The following is an 18,754-nucleotide window of genomic DNA, read 5'->3' on the forward strand; positions in this document are numbered from 1 at the left end:
AAATACATAACTCTCTAAACAGCTTTCTAGAAACTGAAATTTCATATCATCTAGCATTGATAAACAGCAAAGTTTGATGTTTTATCAGCCATAGCAATGACAGTAGTTTCTTCTACATTACCTTGCACAAAGCACTGCTAATTGTTTTCAAAATGTGCAGGCAAAACCTATTACCAGCTGATAATGCCTTTTGCCAGAGTATTATTTAACAATGGTGTGGAAATATTAGCAGGCATAACAACTCACAATGGATTAGCGGACAGGGCAATGAGATAAAGCCGGTCAAACTTTGTCTAGGTAATTGTCAGCTAGCTAGAGGTAGAATATTTAGCAATAAGCAAAAAAATTATAATCAATGTTAACAGGCTGTGAAAATATAGAAAAATTGATGAGATAATAGGTTTTGCCAAATTAGGGCAGTATAGTTGCCATTATTTTTTAATGCTCTTGTTTCTGGTACTTGCAGGAAGCAAGGCTAGGAAAGTCATTTGAAAAGTTTCTAGGCTATTTCCTTGATGTGATTGAGGAGCTCAGAGGGATGTACCCGAGTGGCAATACCAAGTCTCGACAACAACTCAAGGCTTTACTTGAGTACGTTTATTCTATTTCAATCATACTCTATTTTTTTAATTTAAAATAAAGTAGTTAAAGTTCTATTAAAAATAGCCAATTATTTTACAGATAGCCTCAGATTCACTGTTCTTTTTGCATGCATTAAAGGCTCTTAGGTCTCCAGTTATATGCTAGTATTGTTGCTATAGTGCTTGATCTACTAACACTCGACTACCAATATGCTAATGCTTTATAATAACTTTTATTAGTTCTCAACTACAAGTACTAAATTCAACTACTAGTACTCAACTCACTACTAGTACTCAACTCACTACTAGTACTCAACTCACTACTAGTACTCAACTCATTACTAGTACTCAACTCACTACTAGTACTCAACTCAACTACTAGTACTCAACTCACTACTAGTACTAAACTCAACTACTAGTACTAAACTCACTACTAGTACTAAATTCACTACAGTACTCAACTCTCTACTAGTACTCAACTCACTACTAGTACTCAACTCACTACTAGTACTAAACTCAACTACTAGTACTAAACTCAACTACTAGTACTAAATTCACTACTAGTACTCAACTCAACTACTCGTACTAAACTCAACTACTAGTACTAAACTCAACTACTAGTACTAAATTCATTACTAGTACTCAACTCACTACTAGTACTAAACTCAACTACTAGTACTCAACTCACTACTAGTACTAAACTCAACTACTAGTACTAAACTCACTACAAGTACTAAACTCAACTACTAGTAGTTTCTTTACTGAAACTGCAATTCAATATTATATTCGTTTTGTCCATCAAGCAAGATCAATGATTTTGTTTGAATGGCTCATTCTGGGACGTAGTAATCTTGAGGCTTATTCAGGGCCATTCTAGCTCTAGTAGTCTACAAGTTTGTTCTGGGCCTTGTTATTTCTAAAAATCTCTAATGTCTGTTCTCTGAACACAGTGTTTGGGTCTGACCCCTAGAAATTCCACTGCTGGTGACAAGAACAGCATCCGACCTTAAATATCTCCATTTACCAAATCGACAATGCAAATCGTCTCATGTGGATAGTTCTGAGGCCCATTGCCCAAAAGAAAAAACCAACCAAATATATCTCTGCAGTTTGATAATGCGGTATATCAGTACAAGTAAAATCTATAATATCGTTAATATACTCGCTAATGAGTACAGACGAGACAAGCCAAAATTTGTATAGCGCTGACATGGTCTAATTAGTTTCCAAGGTTCATGAACTTTTACTGTATTTAAGTCAGCCTGTACATACTGATTACAAGTTCTTTTTTACAATTATCATTGACGTGATTCGCCAGATCTCATGACCAACCCGGCATTCATTTGGATCCCACTTCCTATTCAATGGCACGCTTATTATATGGCATCTGACAAGCTTGGATATAATAGCTTTGCTAATGACTCTATTCTGATTTTACAATTAACCATTACATTAGCTGAAGACAAGAAAAGGTCATAAAATACATGCTCACTTTAGCAAACCTATACAAGATGCCACCGCTGCCAGCAGCCGAAGTCAAACCCCGACATTTGAAGTATCTGTTTCCAGATTTGCTTCATATACATCAAAATTGCAATATTTTTAAAACGATCCATCGTATTCAGTTCGAACCATTCTGGAGTCCAAAAAACAATGATAAATATTTTAGTAATTAAATTGGTTTTTAGTATCTTACTGTAAGAAGGTCTCTCATGTTGTAATCTCCTATTATGCATTTCAAAGGTTTTTTGAAATGATAATAAGGTGCTTTTTGCCAGCCTTGCCTTTTTTCATTAAAATGGTCCAATGTCTAGTGCCAGGTCTTGAACACCTGACCTTGCGCATAGTAGTCCAGCTTACTAACCACTCCACCACAACTGCGATCTGAGTCTGGCTTGTGCATTAAAATACATTGTATACAACTATTATAAGAACTAAATATAAAAATTTGAATTACACTTGAAAAATAAATTAATAAGTTGAAGTAAGATTTCAGCGTTACTCTACTTTAGAGACATAAAAAGAAGCGCAAAGATTGCAATCCGTAAGTTCGGTGGGAGACTGAGTAATAAACATAGAATAACTCAATTTTAATTTCAATTAGGTTTAGTTTAATTTAAGTTATATATTTTCCATTACTTTCATATTATGCGTTTTTGTTTTTACCATTTTTTCACTTTCACTTACAAAACTGTAATGTTTCGAAAAATTAGGTCATCGTTTGTTGGAGATTATTTAGTATATTCATGATGAATCTTTGTTCAAACTTGTGAGTGATTGGAAGTCAATGCTTGACTGTATGAAGATTTGCCCTTTACAGGTGAACGTATATAACAGTTTACTAGATTTTATCAAAAGGTATCGGCTTTTTCTCCGTCATTCACGATTGTTTTTGATGTTTGAGGTGATCTGACTGCCAGGATGTTTCAAGATTGAAATAAACAAAACTTGATCACAACTAAAACGCTCAGATCAAGCAAAAGTGCGATTATGATACGAGTATTTATAGTTGTAATTATTATATAGTTTACAGAATAGAGACGTGTAACGCTGCAACTTGAACACCATAGCCGATATTAACTATCGCAACTAGTAACATCATTTTCACATTTTTCTTCTGAGCGTTTTAACTGATATCAACTTTTGTCGATTTTCATCTTAAAACAAGGCCGTCAGATCGCGTCCAACATAAAAAAATTAAGAATAGTAGAAAAATACTTTTTTATGCTTTCTGATAAAATCTACCAAAACTTTATGTAAGTTTATTTTTAAAGCAATTGGAATTTGAATAGCATTGAGCTTAATGTGGAATGCCTCAATTTTAACCCTCCCTTCTGGTGTGTGAACACCTGATATTAATCCAACCATGATATTACAGCGGCTAACCAATAAATAAAAGCTTTCGGAAATTGTGGCCACACTGTCATGGCAAACAGTGATTAACTTTTCCATTGTGATAGTCATTGTGCTTATAAAGTGATGTTTTGAAGCCAACAAACATGATAATATAGAGTAAGTAACGATCAGCATGCATCCTCATCGCTGCTCTTTTGTAATCGACCTTCAGGTTTATTTCTATTCACTTAGTCTGGCTTTAAGAATATGTGTGCATAGATAAAAATTATCCTCTGGGATTATATTGATTGCCAGCTTTATATATTGACCACATTAAGAACTTGGTCTCAGTGAGAACATCTAGCATGAGTAGAGAAGACAACTCTAGTTTTTTTCTCTTTGATATCACTCGCTTAATACAATTGCTCATAATGGAGTAAAAGAGCCATAGAATATTTTAGTTAAAATGGCATTGTAACTCTGAAGAAGGCTGCTCTGCCGCTCTGACATGCTGTTGCCTGCCCCAAAGAACTTGGAGGCAACTAACGAAAACCATATTCGTGGTTTTTTAGTATACAGGTTATGGCTATCACACAATTCCAAGTTTCCCTTTCCCTCTGTCAGACAGATATTGGTTCAAAACCTTTTAAGCGGTCATAAAGCTTTTAGTTTTTGCTCTGGTCAAATAATGGATAAATGAGGGTGAAGGTTGAGGAACGTATTCAGTGAAGAATTGGGTTGTCTTTTAGGCCTGACAAATCCTTTCAAGGTTTACTTTATGATTTAAACACTATTGCTGGATTGTTTGTCTCGCTGTCAGTATGTTCCTGGTTTGCACCTTATCGCGGTATTTCAGGGTTAATCCAACAATACATCGGCGATCGTCTGTGACAACAATGTTCACACGATCACAAAACCATTCGCTTTACATCAACGAATTGTTTGGGACATAATGTACTCATTATGCAATTCGGTCGATGAATTGACAAAATACTAGTCCCGCAGCAACTATCATGAAGGGAAATATAGATAAAGCAATATATGACAGCCAATCACCATCGCTGAAGTGGTGCCCATTGTTCAGACTGTTGTGGATGCTCGGCGAAATATCGACAATGTTTGACAGCTGCAATGTTTTGTGACATACGCTTCTCGCTTACGGTGCATATCGTTGACTCGACAGAACAACCCTGACATACGGCGATACAGTGTGACCCAGCCTTTAGCCATACATAGTTTTATTGAGTCTCTGTTTTGGCAGGTGCGCACATTTCCTGTCTTCATCAAAAGTCTACAATCACTGCTGCTCTCCACGGGAAGATATGAGCATAGAGATTGCTCACAGACTCAAGGTAGAAAATTCAAAGCTTTAACTGCATTTGACTCATTAAAAATATTTGGCGGCTTGCCAATAAGTTAAGTTTTGTATCAACTAATAAAACTATCAGTCTTTTGTTGCAGAATGAGCAGCTAATGTAGAGATCAGACATCACTAACTCTTTACTTTGTAAACTTTCCCTAGAAAATCAGTCGGCAGGTCTGACATCCCAAAGGGCTGTTACTCTTGCTATAATAGTATTAGTGGGGTTCGATAAATGGGATCATTTCTTTCATTTACAAGTTGTAAGTCATAGTTAGGGAATGGCTTAAAGCCACCTTCTTTTATGCAAGTCTATCGCATAGGGTATCCCTTCTTAATGCTACTAGAGAGGCCTTGCTACTGGCAGCATCCTACTTGGTTTCTTATTCTTGACATCTGTGTTAATAAATTCTACTTTGTCATTGTGTTAACGTGTCTGCGTGTGTCTGTCTGTGTGTCTGTCCGTGTGTCTGCATTTTCACACTTTTTGTCCAATTTCTATTAACCTTCACACATATTCACACGCATATGCTCTGTGCCTTTAGTCAGAGCAATAAAAGTATTTCATTTCAAACAGCCTCTGGTTTCTGAGAACCAGCCATTTAAACATCCACCTGCAGGCCATTTGATTAAAAAAGGAAAAATGCCAGGCGTTGCTGGGCTCACTGCTGGTCACTATTACAAGGGTCTGCCATATATTCCGCAGAAAGCTCCATGTATACTAGTCGATAATCGTATTCTTTTGCCAAAATCTTGATTGACCCATAAATCTCGGAAGTTTTTTCGGCCAACTAAAACTGTTTCGAGAAGCTGGCCAAACTGCTGTTTGAACTTATTAAATGTGCTAATGATTATTTGATTTTGACAACCAATCAGAACAGATCAAGTGCAGTTCCATTTTCCAACTCAGAAAAAGCTAGTGTGCGATGAGGAAACTAACATAATTGCAGGCTTAATATCAATCGTTGCTGTAGATTGGTCACCTATTCATTTGCAAAATAAAGCGTCAGTCAGAAAAATTTGCCAAAAACTAATAACAGATTTTTGGTTAGTGTACATGTAGCTTTACGTTGACGACCCCTATAATTTTATAAGCTTGCTGCTTGAGGGCAAGCAGTTTGCACATTGATTTTAGTAATCCATCCAATTGAGCTAAGTGCAGAGGCTCTAGCCTGTCTTGACAAACTGTTGTTTTGGCGGAGTTGTTCTCCGTCGAGCGGAGCAAGCAAAACAACAGCTTGTCACAATACGCACTGCACCTGATGCATCAGCTGCACTGAAAGGGAGTTGTTCTCTTTTGTCTATGCGACTTGGCTGCGATGTTATGTCGGTCGCTCCATTGGTAATCATAACGGATTTAGCCCAAAGATTTATGTAGAAAAAAATAAGATAAAAACGTTTAACCAGAGACCAGTCTCTGCGGTAAACTTTAGTAGAACTTAAGAACTTAGGCAACAACAGCAACTAAACATGTTGTTATTTGTGCGCTCAGTCAGTTTGATTTGTATTTCTGTATCAGTCAGTTTTATTTATTCTAAAGTAAATTCAGTTTCATCGCTAGCTCATTCATTGTTTTCAGTTAATTAGATTATAAACAGATAAGTTATATGGATGCTGAAATTCAGTTACCATGGCCTCTGCTACAGAAGTTCAACATTAGCCAGATCAGGCCATTACAGTATGACTTTTTTGCAACCTCAGTTGCAGTTTAATGATATGTTAATGTTTTTATCTTATTTTTTCCTACATAAACCTTTGGGCTATATCCATTATGATTACCATTGGAGCGACCGACATAACATCGCAGCCAAGTTGCATAGACGGAAGAGAACAACTCCCTTTCAGTGAAGCTGATGCATCAGGTACAGCGCGTATTGTGACAAGCTGTTGTTTCACTTGCTCCGCTCGACGGGGGAAAACTCCGCAAAAACAACAGTTTGTCAAAACAGGCTAAGAGGCTCTTGCCAAGCCCAAAGTTTGGTTCCTATATCTGCCGCGATACCTATTGACAATCTCAAGCAGCAAAACATTGCAACAGGAAGCTTAGTGGCTAGTGTTCACACAAAACTGCATTGTTGGTGATTGCATGACTTAGCAGCTATAGAACGTCAAGGTCATTTAGAAAATGGCTGCTCAATTTAAGATCGAAGTTGAATGTGTGATTCCCATGTATCTTGTATTCCCATGTATTATCCCATGTATTCCCATATTGTATCTTGATTCTCATGTATACTACAGCGACTGCATCTTGGGTGGCAATCTTGTGTTGCTCTCAACCTGTGTAATGCATTCTTGCAAGGTTTTTCCTGCGGCTCGCTTGCGGAAGTTGAGCAGTATTATTCTCTTGTAATAACTGCCAGCAGCAAATGTCTGTACTCAAACCGTAGGTCGCATTTCATCACAATAGTCAGGGAGCCTGTTACCGGTGTGTGTGGCCGTATACGGTGACCAAGTGGTGTATATGGGAATCAGCCTTGATGAGTCTATGACAATAAGCCATAACTCTGTACTGTTATGAGAGTCTCATCCGTCTGAAGTCACAGTTGAGAGTTGAAAAAAAACTTGCATTGCACAGGATTTGAACCCAGAACATTCAGCTTTGTGACTGGCATGCTACCACCTACACCAATCATTCACCTTTCGGGTTGTTAAAATTATTGTACTAATACTTATTCTCTGTGCTGTATTGGCTGACCTAATGACCTCTCACAACACACTGAGCTGTCAGAATACTAATTTCATATATATGTAAGGCTTTTTACACCTGATTACCTGATACCTGAGTGTCTGACACTTGAGTGTCTGATACCTGAGTGTCTGAGATATGATTGTCTGACACCTGAATGTCTGGCACCTGATTGTCATTAGACAATCTGGTGTAAAAAGCCTTACAGATATATGAAATTACTATGCAGGCGTCAGACATTCAGATATCAGACAATCAGGTATCAATCTGAATGTCTGACACTTGCATGTCTGACACCTGATTGCCTGATACCTGACTGTCTGATACCTGATTGTCTGACACCTGAATGCCTGATACCTGACTGTGTGATATTGTTCATTACTTGCTATTGTTTGTCAGGTACATGTCATTGCATGACAAATACTTGTCATTTCTTACTAGGTGCTCGCCAGTGCTAATTGTATGTCAATTCACAAGTGCTTCCTTAGCCAAACAGCTAATAAAAACCTCCAGCCCAAATCCATACACCACCATAAAGTGTTTGTTTGAAATTCAACAGATTTCATATTTACAAATCAGCAATGTGTGGGACAGACCACGCAAACGCTAAACAAACACCTCTAGGTAAAAGAGCTACAAACAAAGACCTCTAGGTAAAACAACTACAAATGTAATCCTTAAGAGTTCTGATCTATTTTAGATGGGAAACAAAGCATACTTTAACCATTCCCTTCCTTTTCTATTCCAGCAAGAGGAGGTGAGTACATGATGAGTTATATGCAATTTTATCTAGGTAAGTGATTTCTTTTTTAAAACCACTTCTTCATGAGGGTATAACTCCAGGTAGCATGAAATGTTTTTGTATTGAAGTAGAGAAGCTCTGCTATTGAAACTATTAACAATAGCCATTACAGCAATAGTTTAAAGTTTGAAAATGGATGCTAGTAAATACTCATTTTTTAATTGATCAATCATAGTAGCTCCATATTCAAACCATGCTCTGTATTTACAATCTGTTTTCAATAAAGGAAGATGTATTAAAATTATACTGTTTTACTCTCGCTATGCTTGTTTCCATTGTGTGGATGACCCGGATTGGGAATTGTGCGCTCATTGAGTTACCGCCTGATTAGCGTTTAAATGGATTAACACAGCGGATTAACTGTTGTGGATTAACACGGCACCTTGTTAAAAAAGATGAGGAACTATCAGTTAACACTTTTGAAATAGGACTGACTAAAGCATAAAAATGTTTGAAATGTAATTGCATTGCATGGCATTTTCTTGTGTGCCATTTGCAAGAGCTGTTTTCATCTTTTGCTAGCATGAAATATTCAATAAAAATATGCAAGTAACAGAACTCGCTTGACTTGCGGGTTTGCTGTTTCCATCTTGCAGATAATCCAAACTGGCAGATTAACCACGCCATGGAAGCATCTGACTGCCCACAGAGGCACAGACTGTTAGTTGTCCATGGAATTACTGTATATCCAGTATGAATAGATCAGGGATTGACTATTATTTTGAACAGATATTGTTCAGCTACTATGACTAGTAATTAAACTTTCCTCTATTAGTTGTATCGTACAGTAGATGGTTGTGAGAGAGTGCTGTCAGGCCTCTCTTTGTAAAACTAATACATGAGTCAACGGAGAGACCGGTAGTTTTTCTAATAGCTACTAATCTCGCTAGTAGACTTTTTATCTACTAGCGAGATTAGTAGCTCATTACTTACAATATATGTAACTCTATTCCACAACTTAAGCTCAAACCAGCTCAGTACTTTTTGTTACTAAAAGTGAAACGGTAACTTGTGATCAATTAACTTGAAGGTTTAGCCATAGAGTTATGGTATCAGTCGGGTGGGATTGCAGTTTTGAATGCCACTTAGCTATTCACAGGCTGTTCAAGCTTCTTTCAATCTTTGCTATAACAAGATCCATGTCCGTCTGTTCAAAGCCATGGTTGAGGGTTTGGGAAAAATATTGCATCATATGGGATTCGAACCCACGATATTTGTGCACTTTGTCCATGCTTGCCAAGTCTCCCGGTTTGGCAGGGACCCTCCAGTTTTTTAAGTCAGTCTCCCTTTTGCACAAAATCTCCCATTTTCCTCCAGCTTTTTCAATAAAAGTAGTGGTTTAATTTTTTTACTTGCCGTTTTCCCTTTGTTCACTAGTTGTGAGCCCTCATCATCATACAAAGCTAGCAACAATGAAACAGATCGCTATTAAACCGTATGTTTGCCATAAAACCTGGGCTATTTAGATTTAGCAACATTGATGTCTAACGATTTGCTTTACAGTTTTTCATCAATATACAAAAATTATACATAGAGCTGTGACATATCGTTAGCAAACGACCATGACCTCACATTGATAGTAGAGTACCCGATCATTGAATAAAATCGTGGAAGGGCCTCCTATGTAGGTACCAATAAAGAAAAAAACTTCACAAAGAAATCTTGGCTTCAGATTCAACTACTACATTTACCGTCAATCTCACGCTTTTTTCTCAACTACTTGGCAAGTATGACTTTGTCATCCATCATGCTAAGACTTACACAAATCGTTAACCTTCTATGATGTTAGAATTATTGTGTACATAGTTATTCTCTGTGCTCTGTGGTTCACATGCTGATCACTCACCGCACACTAAACTGTTAGGGTACCAGTTTCTTTTAACTGTTTGGCTTTTATGGATTTTATTGACACAAGTACTGCAAACGCATGTCTCATTAAATGTGTCGTACACGCCATGCAATGAGAAACAGGTTTTTCATAGCATGCTTGACACACTGTTGAGACATGTGTTTGCATTATTCGTATAAATAAGTCAAGATTTTGTTCACAATATCTGACTAGCAAGTATTCGTGAAAGCCCTTCATGATGGGGTGTTCACTCACCAGAAACAAATGGCTATTACTTTGAGTACGCTTTTTATTTGTAAACTTAACTCTAGTGGACACATCAGCTCAACCTGTTTTGAAAAAAAATTATATTCATTTTGTTTATTTGCTCTTTTAGTTTACTGAACTTCAGCTTTACTAATCTATTTATTGATTCATCTATGAAGACAACCGGCTGTCAATCTAGGTCTAACATGTAATGCTATTAATAACCTTCATTTACGTGTAAGAAAGCCTTCATTTCTGTAGACGCCTGTTAAAGAGAAGATCCGAGAGCTAACCAACTTCACAAATCTGCTCTCTTTGGATCTTAGGCAAGGACTCAGGAGTTACGAGCCCCTGTTCCAAGCACATCTACGAATGCCATACTTTGATCATACTTATAGAGTTCTAGAAAAAAAGGTTGGTACCCTATAGGACAATACTATTCACGCAATTATATTTCATTTATTTCATTTCATTTTTTCATTATTTCAATTATTTGCATTTTCGTCGGCTATTCTACTCACGGAAGAACACATACATGAATAAATTAGTCTGTGAATTTAGCTAGTAATAGTCTGCCAAACTTTCACATGCATATAGCACTTAATTAAATTTATGTATGGCTTTTATTATTCTATATGTAATCATATCTGCAAATCATATACAAACCATAGTGCCCAAATCAAAATCAACATTGTCAATTTCATTAACTTTAATATTAGAAATTGTTGAAGGTGAAATTGATTTCACAGTGAAAAATTGCAAAAGCAACTTTTGAACATGGTACCTCGAGAACCCATGTGGTATACAGTGTTAGTCATATAGTATGTAGTCAATAATCATGTAGTATGTGATGGTTTGTACTGAGGACATTGCACTCTCGTTAATATACTGTTATGAGTTCTGCAGTTTCACATATTCTGTATATTCATCAAAACTGTGCAGTAACCACTGTGCCTTTAGAACTTTTGTAATTATTACCTTGTACACGATAGCTATCCTCAGAGGTCAGGAAGTTTCTAGACAGAGAGTTGTCTTCTCTCCTCCTTTCATCTGAAGTACTGACTAGACAGGAAATCAGACGATGCTCGAACCAATCAATTGGCAGACAACCACCTCCTATGCCAGCGACTCATGCTAGACACCTCCTCATTGCTTCTGTGCTAAATCTCTACTTTGCTGTACAGGAGTTCTCTGACTTTAGGGAAGAACTCTTGGTAGAGTGAGTAGATGATTGGAGCCTATTACTACTAGTTACTACTAGCTACACCTACTTACTATTAGTTGTAACTAGTTATAACTAGTGATAACTAGTTACCATTAGCTACTACTACTACTATCATGCCATCACACTTACCACTACTAAGAGTTGAAGTTGAGAGTTACACATTCTTACTACTAGTCAAAGTTGAAAGTTGCAGCTACACCCTGTTACTATTGTTAGGAGTTAAAACCCATATAATTTTTTACCACAATATATATGTAGTAACTTGTTTGTAGATCGTCTAATCTTTCAATTCACCTTCACTGCGTTTCAAGCAAATTTTATAAACTATTCCTTGAACGTAGTGCTGCATCCTACATTTACTCCAGACTTCTAAATAGCTCAAACTTGTTAGATAGAAACCTGGAGCATTCTCGAGATGGTATAAAGATATATTATTTAAACATAAACTAAACAGTTTATTCTTTTAACTCTAATCAACTTTACAACTGAATGACTAAAACTTTAAATCGTAATCTGATGCCAGCAAGAGCAGTAATTGTGTGCTTTACCGATTATTTTAACAGAACAAACAGGTTGGCAACACTTATAATGCCAACAATAAAACGAACTAAAATAATATAATTGTATAGCAAATAAATTTTATTGTAATTGTAACAAAACAGATTATATCTAGCCATTACTTGCTAATTATTTCACATTTACGTTTAAAGACCTTTAAAATTTTATTTTTCCTACTACATTAGTTCAACACAGAATTTTTTCATGATGTGAAATTTAAAAGTTACAGTAGTTTGAAAAAGTTTTAAAACCTTTACAGCTGTTTTATTTTTTTTTAATTCATTTGAAATGCACAAAAACACATTTCTAGTGATATGAAGTTTAAAAGTTAGAATGGTAAAGGTTGTATATGTTAAATAAAAATAATTTTTTGTCCAAAGACTAATTTATTACCCAGGCAACGCTGGGCATTCATCTAGTATGAACATATAGGCAGTAGTCTAATTCAAATCATATGAAGAAGGCGCAGTAAGCTAAATTTCTGCTATTAACTTACTCTGGTGATTGCATAATGTTGACTAGTTTAGGGCAAAGGTAAGTCTATAGGTTGGAATATTAACACTATCATTGTTACATTTACTATACTGCAGGGACAACCACTCACTGGCCATATCCAGGTACCAAGAGTGGTTTAGCCGAACCGTGCAAGAATGGTTGACCCTTGCTAAGTCTAGGATGGAGGCTAGGATCGAGATGGCTGTACAACAAGACAAGGTACTAAGACTATACCTCTGTCAAGTTGTGCTTTTCAATGCTGGTTTATACGAGGATTAAAATGCCATGTGTGTGATATGAAAATTACTATTTATTGATGCCAGCAAACTCTTTACACAAGCGCTGTAGGAGAGTTTTACTTCAGCTGTATTATCGTACTGTTACTCAAGAGCAAACAACTCTTGTTTTAGACTACTTGCTGGAAAACATACATAGCTCAGTCAGGATGTTTTGTGAGTGCTACAGGATTAGCACTGATTTCATTATCTACTACGAGCTTGTTTTTGTTATAGTAGATAATAGCTGTAACCAGGGGTTGGGGAAGGAAGAAGAGGCAGGTGTCTGATGACTTATTGCGCTATTGTAGAGCCCATAATTTTACTGACATAAGTGAGGGTCAACCCAATTTGACAGTTGGAGTTAGAAAGAGTTGAGATTCAACCAATTAATAGTGTCTTTTAGTGCAGTAGGTTACATGTGACACTATATGACAACCTATGACATCACACTACATCATATGATGCTATACACATAATACCGTATGACAAAATATGAGGTCAAATAACATCATATGAAGCCATAAATATGACACCATATGACAGTGTATGACATCAGAAAGCATCATTCATCGCCATACATATGACACCATATGACAACAGATAACATCATTTTATGCCGTACATATGACACTATATCACAGTGCATGACATCAGATAGCATCATATAACAGCACTATATGACAACGTATGACATCAGATAACATCATATAATGCCATAAATATAACACCGTATAGTACCATGTGACAACTGAGAGTTTAATCGTCTGTTCGCTAAACATTTTAGACGGTGACAGTAAAGGTAAAAAATGTGTTCTCTTGTGCTGCATGTCTCTCTTACTATTTTTACTTCTAGTGGTTTTACCTTGTTCGGTGCTAACAAATACATATTGTATCATTGTTTGTAATGATTTTATCTCTTGTCGATCGTTATTATTTATTTTTTATGGTTGCCTGTTAAATTGGCTTACTTAGATCTTGTTCAATTCGCTGTCTAATACTTAAAACGTTGTTTGCCTTTTCCATATGATACGAACGCTCGCAGACCCGTGCTCTTGATTTCAGTTTGTGAACATTGAGGACAGCTTCGAATGTAGCACTTCAGCTATGGATGTTGTCAACTGCTACACACAGGTGAGGTTGCTCAATAATTCTGGTTGTTAGAGATTTTCTGAAGATATGTACAGTCATTTGTTAACACATGCTCTGGCTCACTTTGTGATGAGCGAACATCTTACAGTCATGTCATACGATGTACTTGTGGCTCACGCCAACCTTTCTGTAGTGTACTGTAGGTTTCTCTTTTTTATAGATCGCTCAGTTCTGGAAACGGCTGCGCTGGCAAGATGAGGAGGAGCTCTTTGCCTTTTCTCTTAAACTAGCTGATGTGAGTGAACATAGTGTCATCTTTTAAATATCACTGTTACCATTGCGCAGGTGATACGGATTTGGAGTTGTGCCCACATTGAGTTACCTTGTTATAAGTTGGAGTTGTGCACACATTGAGTTACCTTGTTATAAGTTGGAGTTGTGCTCACATTGAGTTACCTTGTTATAAGTGTTTCAATAAACATTCACATGTTGCTTTGTTATAAAAATAAGGATTTCTATGCCAGATATCATAGCAGCGCATTCCTGTCTCATTTAGCTGCAGGCCTTCGAAGTAGGAAAAACAGAAGTGTGGAAAATGTTTAAAATGGAATAGCTTGCACTACATTTTCTTGGGCATCACTCGCATTGGCCATTTCCATCTCTCTCAAGCATAAAACATTCAATAAAAATTTGCGAGTAACAATTCTCGCTTGACTTGTGGATTTTTGCGGTTTCAACTTTGCGGAAGAATAGTGATTGACCAGACTGTCAACTTGTGTTTGTCATATAGGTGGTAGTTTTAGAGGTGTGATGTTATTAAGCTAATGCTTTAGCTACTAATTCTGTCGTGAATGATGTGTTACCTTGCTACCAAAGCAACTTCTTCTGAGGTGGGAAGTCAGTAGGTATTCTCTGGTTATTTTAAAACATTCAAATTCCAAGCATAAATATTTCAAAACATTCATATTCACTTTAAGAATAGGAACACATTACAGATGTAATCTATCACTCCCGCACGATATTCACTAGAAGGATAAGAACACATTACAGATGTAATCTATCACTCCCGCACGTACAGCTCATTATGGTAACAGAGGGTGTAGAATTCAATGTAAACAAATAATCAAACAGAAATGTTTTACCAATCTTTGTAAAGTACTAAGCTATGCTTGTACTTACCATGTACTTACCATGTACTTACCATGTACTTACCATGTACTTACCATGTACATTACTTGTTTACACAATCAATAAGAATATGGAAAAATAAATGCAACTGGTTATCACTTTATAGTCCAAAATCTGCAGAAAGAGGAGTATATTCGGAGGGACAGAAAATGTAGGCAATCAAATTTGAGTTGTAGGAAGGCTTGACAAGTATGTATGCTAGGAACATGCTTTAAAAACTCACCTTTAGAAGCATAAAGCACACAAAACGACAATACTTTGACTCTTTGTAGGGAGTTTTTTCTACAACTTAATTTTTTAAAACTCTGGTCCTATGCAAAGTCCTTGAATAAATCAAAAAAGAATTATTTACAGATTTGAGGTATTACCAGTGTTACATGGTCAGTATTGTTAATAACATGTTGTAATTTTTACTACTACCATTCTGTAACAGTTTTCTTTAATGAATAATTAATTTAAATTAAATTTAAAACCAGAACTGATAAATAAATGTGAACATCCTCAAAAACTTATATTATAAACTTATATTGTAAACAGACAGCATTGAGTGAAATAGATAGAATGTACTCATTAGTTTATTAGTCATGCACCTACTCTGGGTTCAACACAATGATTGACCTGCATTTATTAAGCGTTGTTACTCAATAAAAACGTTGCTGACGTTAGGGAAACAACTTGTCAAATATTTAACATTTTTTGTATGAAGCCTGTAAGACGATTAAGGATATTTGTGCATTGCTTTCTTACGCTTTTGTTGCTTGTTACATAATTGGTTTGCACTTTTTCTATGATATTGTTTTATTAGAAAGCTTAAAAAGCTCGTACGAGGTTGACAGAGTGTCACTTGCTTTTATGAATGAGAATAAACATGTTTTATACTTTTAGAGTTATCTAACGGTTAAATATAATAATACTATGAATAACTGTCTCTATTACAGACAGCTATAGCTATTACTATCTGTTACTATTATTATCAATGACTGCACTATTACAGGACTTGTGCCAAAGTGCCATCTTATACACTGACTTTCTGCACGCTAAAATGAAGAAGAACTCCTATTTTGACAACGAAGGCCAATTTGATGTGCAAAAGCCAGTGAGTTTTTTATGTTCCTTTTAATGGTAGGACTGTATGGTAAGAGGGTGAGTGTACCCGAGACTATCAACAACTACGCTCTCTTTGTTGAACATCCAGCCTCGTTTCTTAACCTTTCTGAATAAACTTATGCTTACAGATGAACTTGCACAAATTTTTAGTAAATTTATTAAAGAGTATTTAATTTAATTTTATTTTATTAATTTTATTAAATTTTATTATTATTATTTTTCTATCATTTGCGATTGTTTTTTATGTTTGAGGTGATCTGACTGCCAGGATGTTTCAAGATTAAAATTGACACAACTTGATTGCCCAGGTTAAAATGCTCAGATCAAGCAAAAATGTGTTTATGACGTCTATAGTTGCAAAGAGACTGACAGAATAAAGATGCGTAACACTGCAACATGAACACAAGAGCCGATATCGACTATAGCAACTAGTGATGCTATTGTGCACATATTTTTCTTCTGAGCATTTTAACCGCATCAAGTTTTATCGATTTTAACCTTGAAACATCCTGACAGTCAGATTACCTCAAAAATCAAAAACAATCGCAAAGGATAGCAAAATATCGATACTTTCTGATAAAATCTAATAAAATGTTGTGTAAGTTCATTTTTCAATATATATAACTATTATATTATTGTCTAATATCAGATGTAACATTCAGTTGGATTGCACGATTCTGAAATAATAGACAATCAGTGATGTAAAGATGAACAACCAATCTACCAGTTATATCATGGCATGCAGCAGCACAGATGGTGAAGGAACCAGTTATATCATGGCATGCAGCAGCACATACGGTGAAGGAACCCGTTATATCATGGCATGCAGCAGCACAGATGGTGAAGGAACCAGTTAAATCGAAAAGCCAATTCAAGTTCATTATTATTAGTTATGGTGCTTTTTAGAAGAAATATTTGAGCTATGGCATAAATTTTCCCTTAATCAAGGAATTTTTATTGTTATCAGAAACCTTTGTTTGTGTTTTACACCTTTCACCCTCCTTTTTAAACGTTTTATCTTAATCTTTGCTAGTTTTCTATTTCTTTCTTTAAAATGAATTTACATGCTTACTGGTATTTATGCCATAGTTCTAACATTTCATTTAAAAATACCTTAACTAATAATAATGATTTTGAGTTGTCTCCTCGTTTGCCACTGGTTCCTTGTCCATATCTGCTGCTGCATGCCACGATGTAGCTGTTAGATTACTTGTTCGTCTTTACATTGTTCATTGCTTATCATTTTTTATCAAAGCCTTTAAACGGACCTCCTATATTTAATATATTACGTTAGGCTAGATCTTATATTTGTGGACACTTAGTAGTGAAACTTTAAGAGTTGTCCTTCCCATGTTTAGACAACCGAGCAGCTAGCCATCTATTATTGGAGTAGTATCCTATAAAGTATTAAAGTATGCTGTTATGTAAATAATTGGAGTTCACACTTTCAGTGTCTGAAAAACCTTTAGTTCTCAGTGTTTCAGTTTGATTTGTGAACTTAGTTTGAACACAGTTTGAAGTGTGAACTCTGAAACACTTTCTTCACACTTTCAGTGGTTAATTAAGTTATGGGCCGACCAATGACTTTCTCATAGATACTATATACATAGATGTATTTGTCAACACTTAAAAAAAAACTATGGAAATCGATTATTTCTGGTCTTTTTTTAAATATTTTAAAGATTTTGACAAATGTGTTTTTGTTTTGTGAATGAAATTTTTGTGGACATGATAATATTTTTAGTACATTATTACAGTGTTTTGGATTTGTCAGTCCTTGGAACAGGCAGCTAAATTTGACTTTAATGCATGAAAGGTTATACATATTTAGTGTTTAGTTTGACACCGCAGTGCAGTCACATCAAGCATCAAAAACAATTGCAAATGATAGAAAAATACAAATACTCTCTAATAAAATTATATAGGAGTTTTACTCGAGTTACCTAAGGAGAAATTTTTTTGTTATTTGTTGGGCTAAGAAGGTTTGAGTTGTTTATTTTTTATTATTATTTTAACAGCACTTTTTTATTTCAACATTAAATTGTTTAGCAGATCGAAGTTGCAATCATTACTCATGGAGACTTTCTGATATTAAAAATGATTTTACATCTTTTGTTATAGTCGAATGACATAATTTAGGAAAAAGAAATTTTTAGCTGCTTATTGGTATCGAAGATGTGACAGCTGGTATTAGAGATTAGAAACTTCAAAAAAATGACAGCATTGCTGTTTTAAAAAGTCACAGTAAAACTGGGTTATCAATGATTTAGTCAGATGAAGCTGAAAGTGCCAAGGAAAGTTACCGTCGTTTCTGTGCTTATATTTCTGAACCAAACAAAGGCTAACTTAACACGCTAAACTAAAGTTACATACAGAGCATAAAATGTGAACTAAAAACATGATGCAAGACCAAATCGTAAAACGAATTAATCAGGTTTCACTCTAATGCAAGGCA

The 18,754-nt window shown here is 35.7% G+C and overlaps 1 protein-coding gene across 1 annotated transcript in view; it reads left to right on the top strand.

Annotated features, from left to right (window-relative positions):
- Positions 1-18,754, top strand: part of LOC137394225 (BAI1-associated protein 3-like) — a 72,749-nt gene that overhangs the window by 38,962 nt on the left and 15,033 nt on the right. Inside the window, exons 11-19 of the mRNA XM_068080946.1 lie at positions 467-591; positions 4,678-4,768; positions 8,163-8,219; positions 10,621-10,773; positions 11,352-11,578; positions 12,733-12,856; positions 13,978-14,046; positions 14,225-14,299; positions 16,187-16,288. Coding sequence (XP_067937047.1) covers positions 467-591; positions 4,678-4,768; positions 8,163-8,219; positions 10,621-10,773; positions 11,352-11,578; positions 12,733-12,856; positions 13,978-14,046; positions 14,225-14,299; positions 16,187-16,288 — 1,023 coding nt within the window. The remainder of the gene's footprint in view (positions 1-466; positions 592-4,677; positions 4,769-8,162; positions 8,220-10,620; positions 10,774-11,351; positions 11,579-12,732; positions 12,857-13,977; positions 14,047-14,224; positions 14,300-16,186; positions 16,289-18,754) is intronic.

This window comes from Watersipora subatra, chromosome 4, assembly GCF_963576615.1.
Source record: "Watersipora subatra chromosome 4, tzWatSuba1.1, whole genome shotgun sequence".
Classification (NCBI taxonomy): domain Eukaryota; kingdom Metazoa; phylum Bryozoa; class Gymnolaemata; order Cheilostomatida; family Watersiporidae; genus Watersipora; species Watersipora subatra.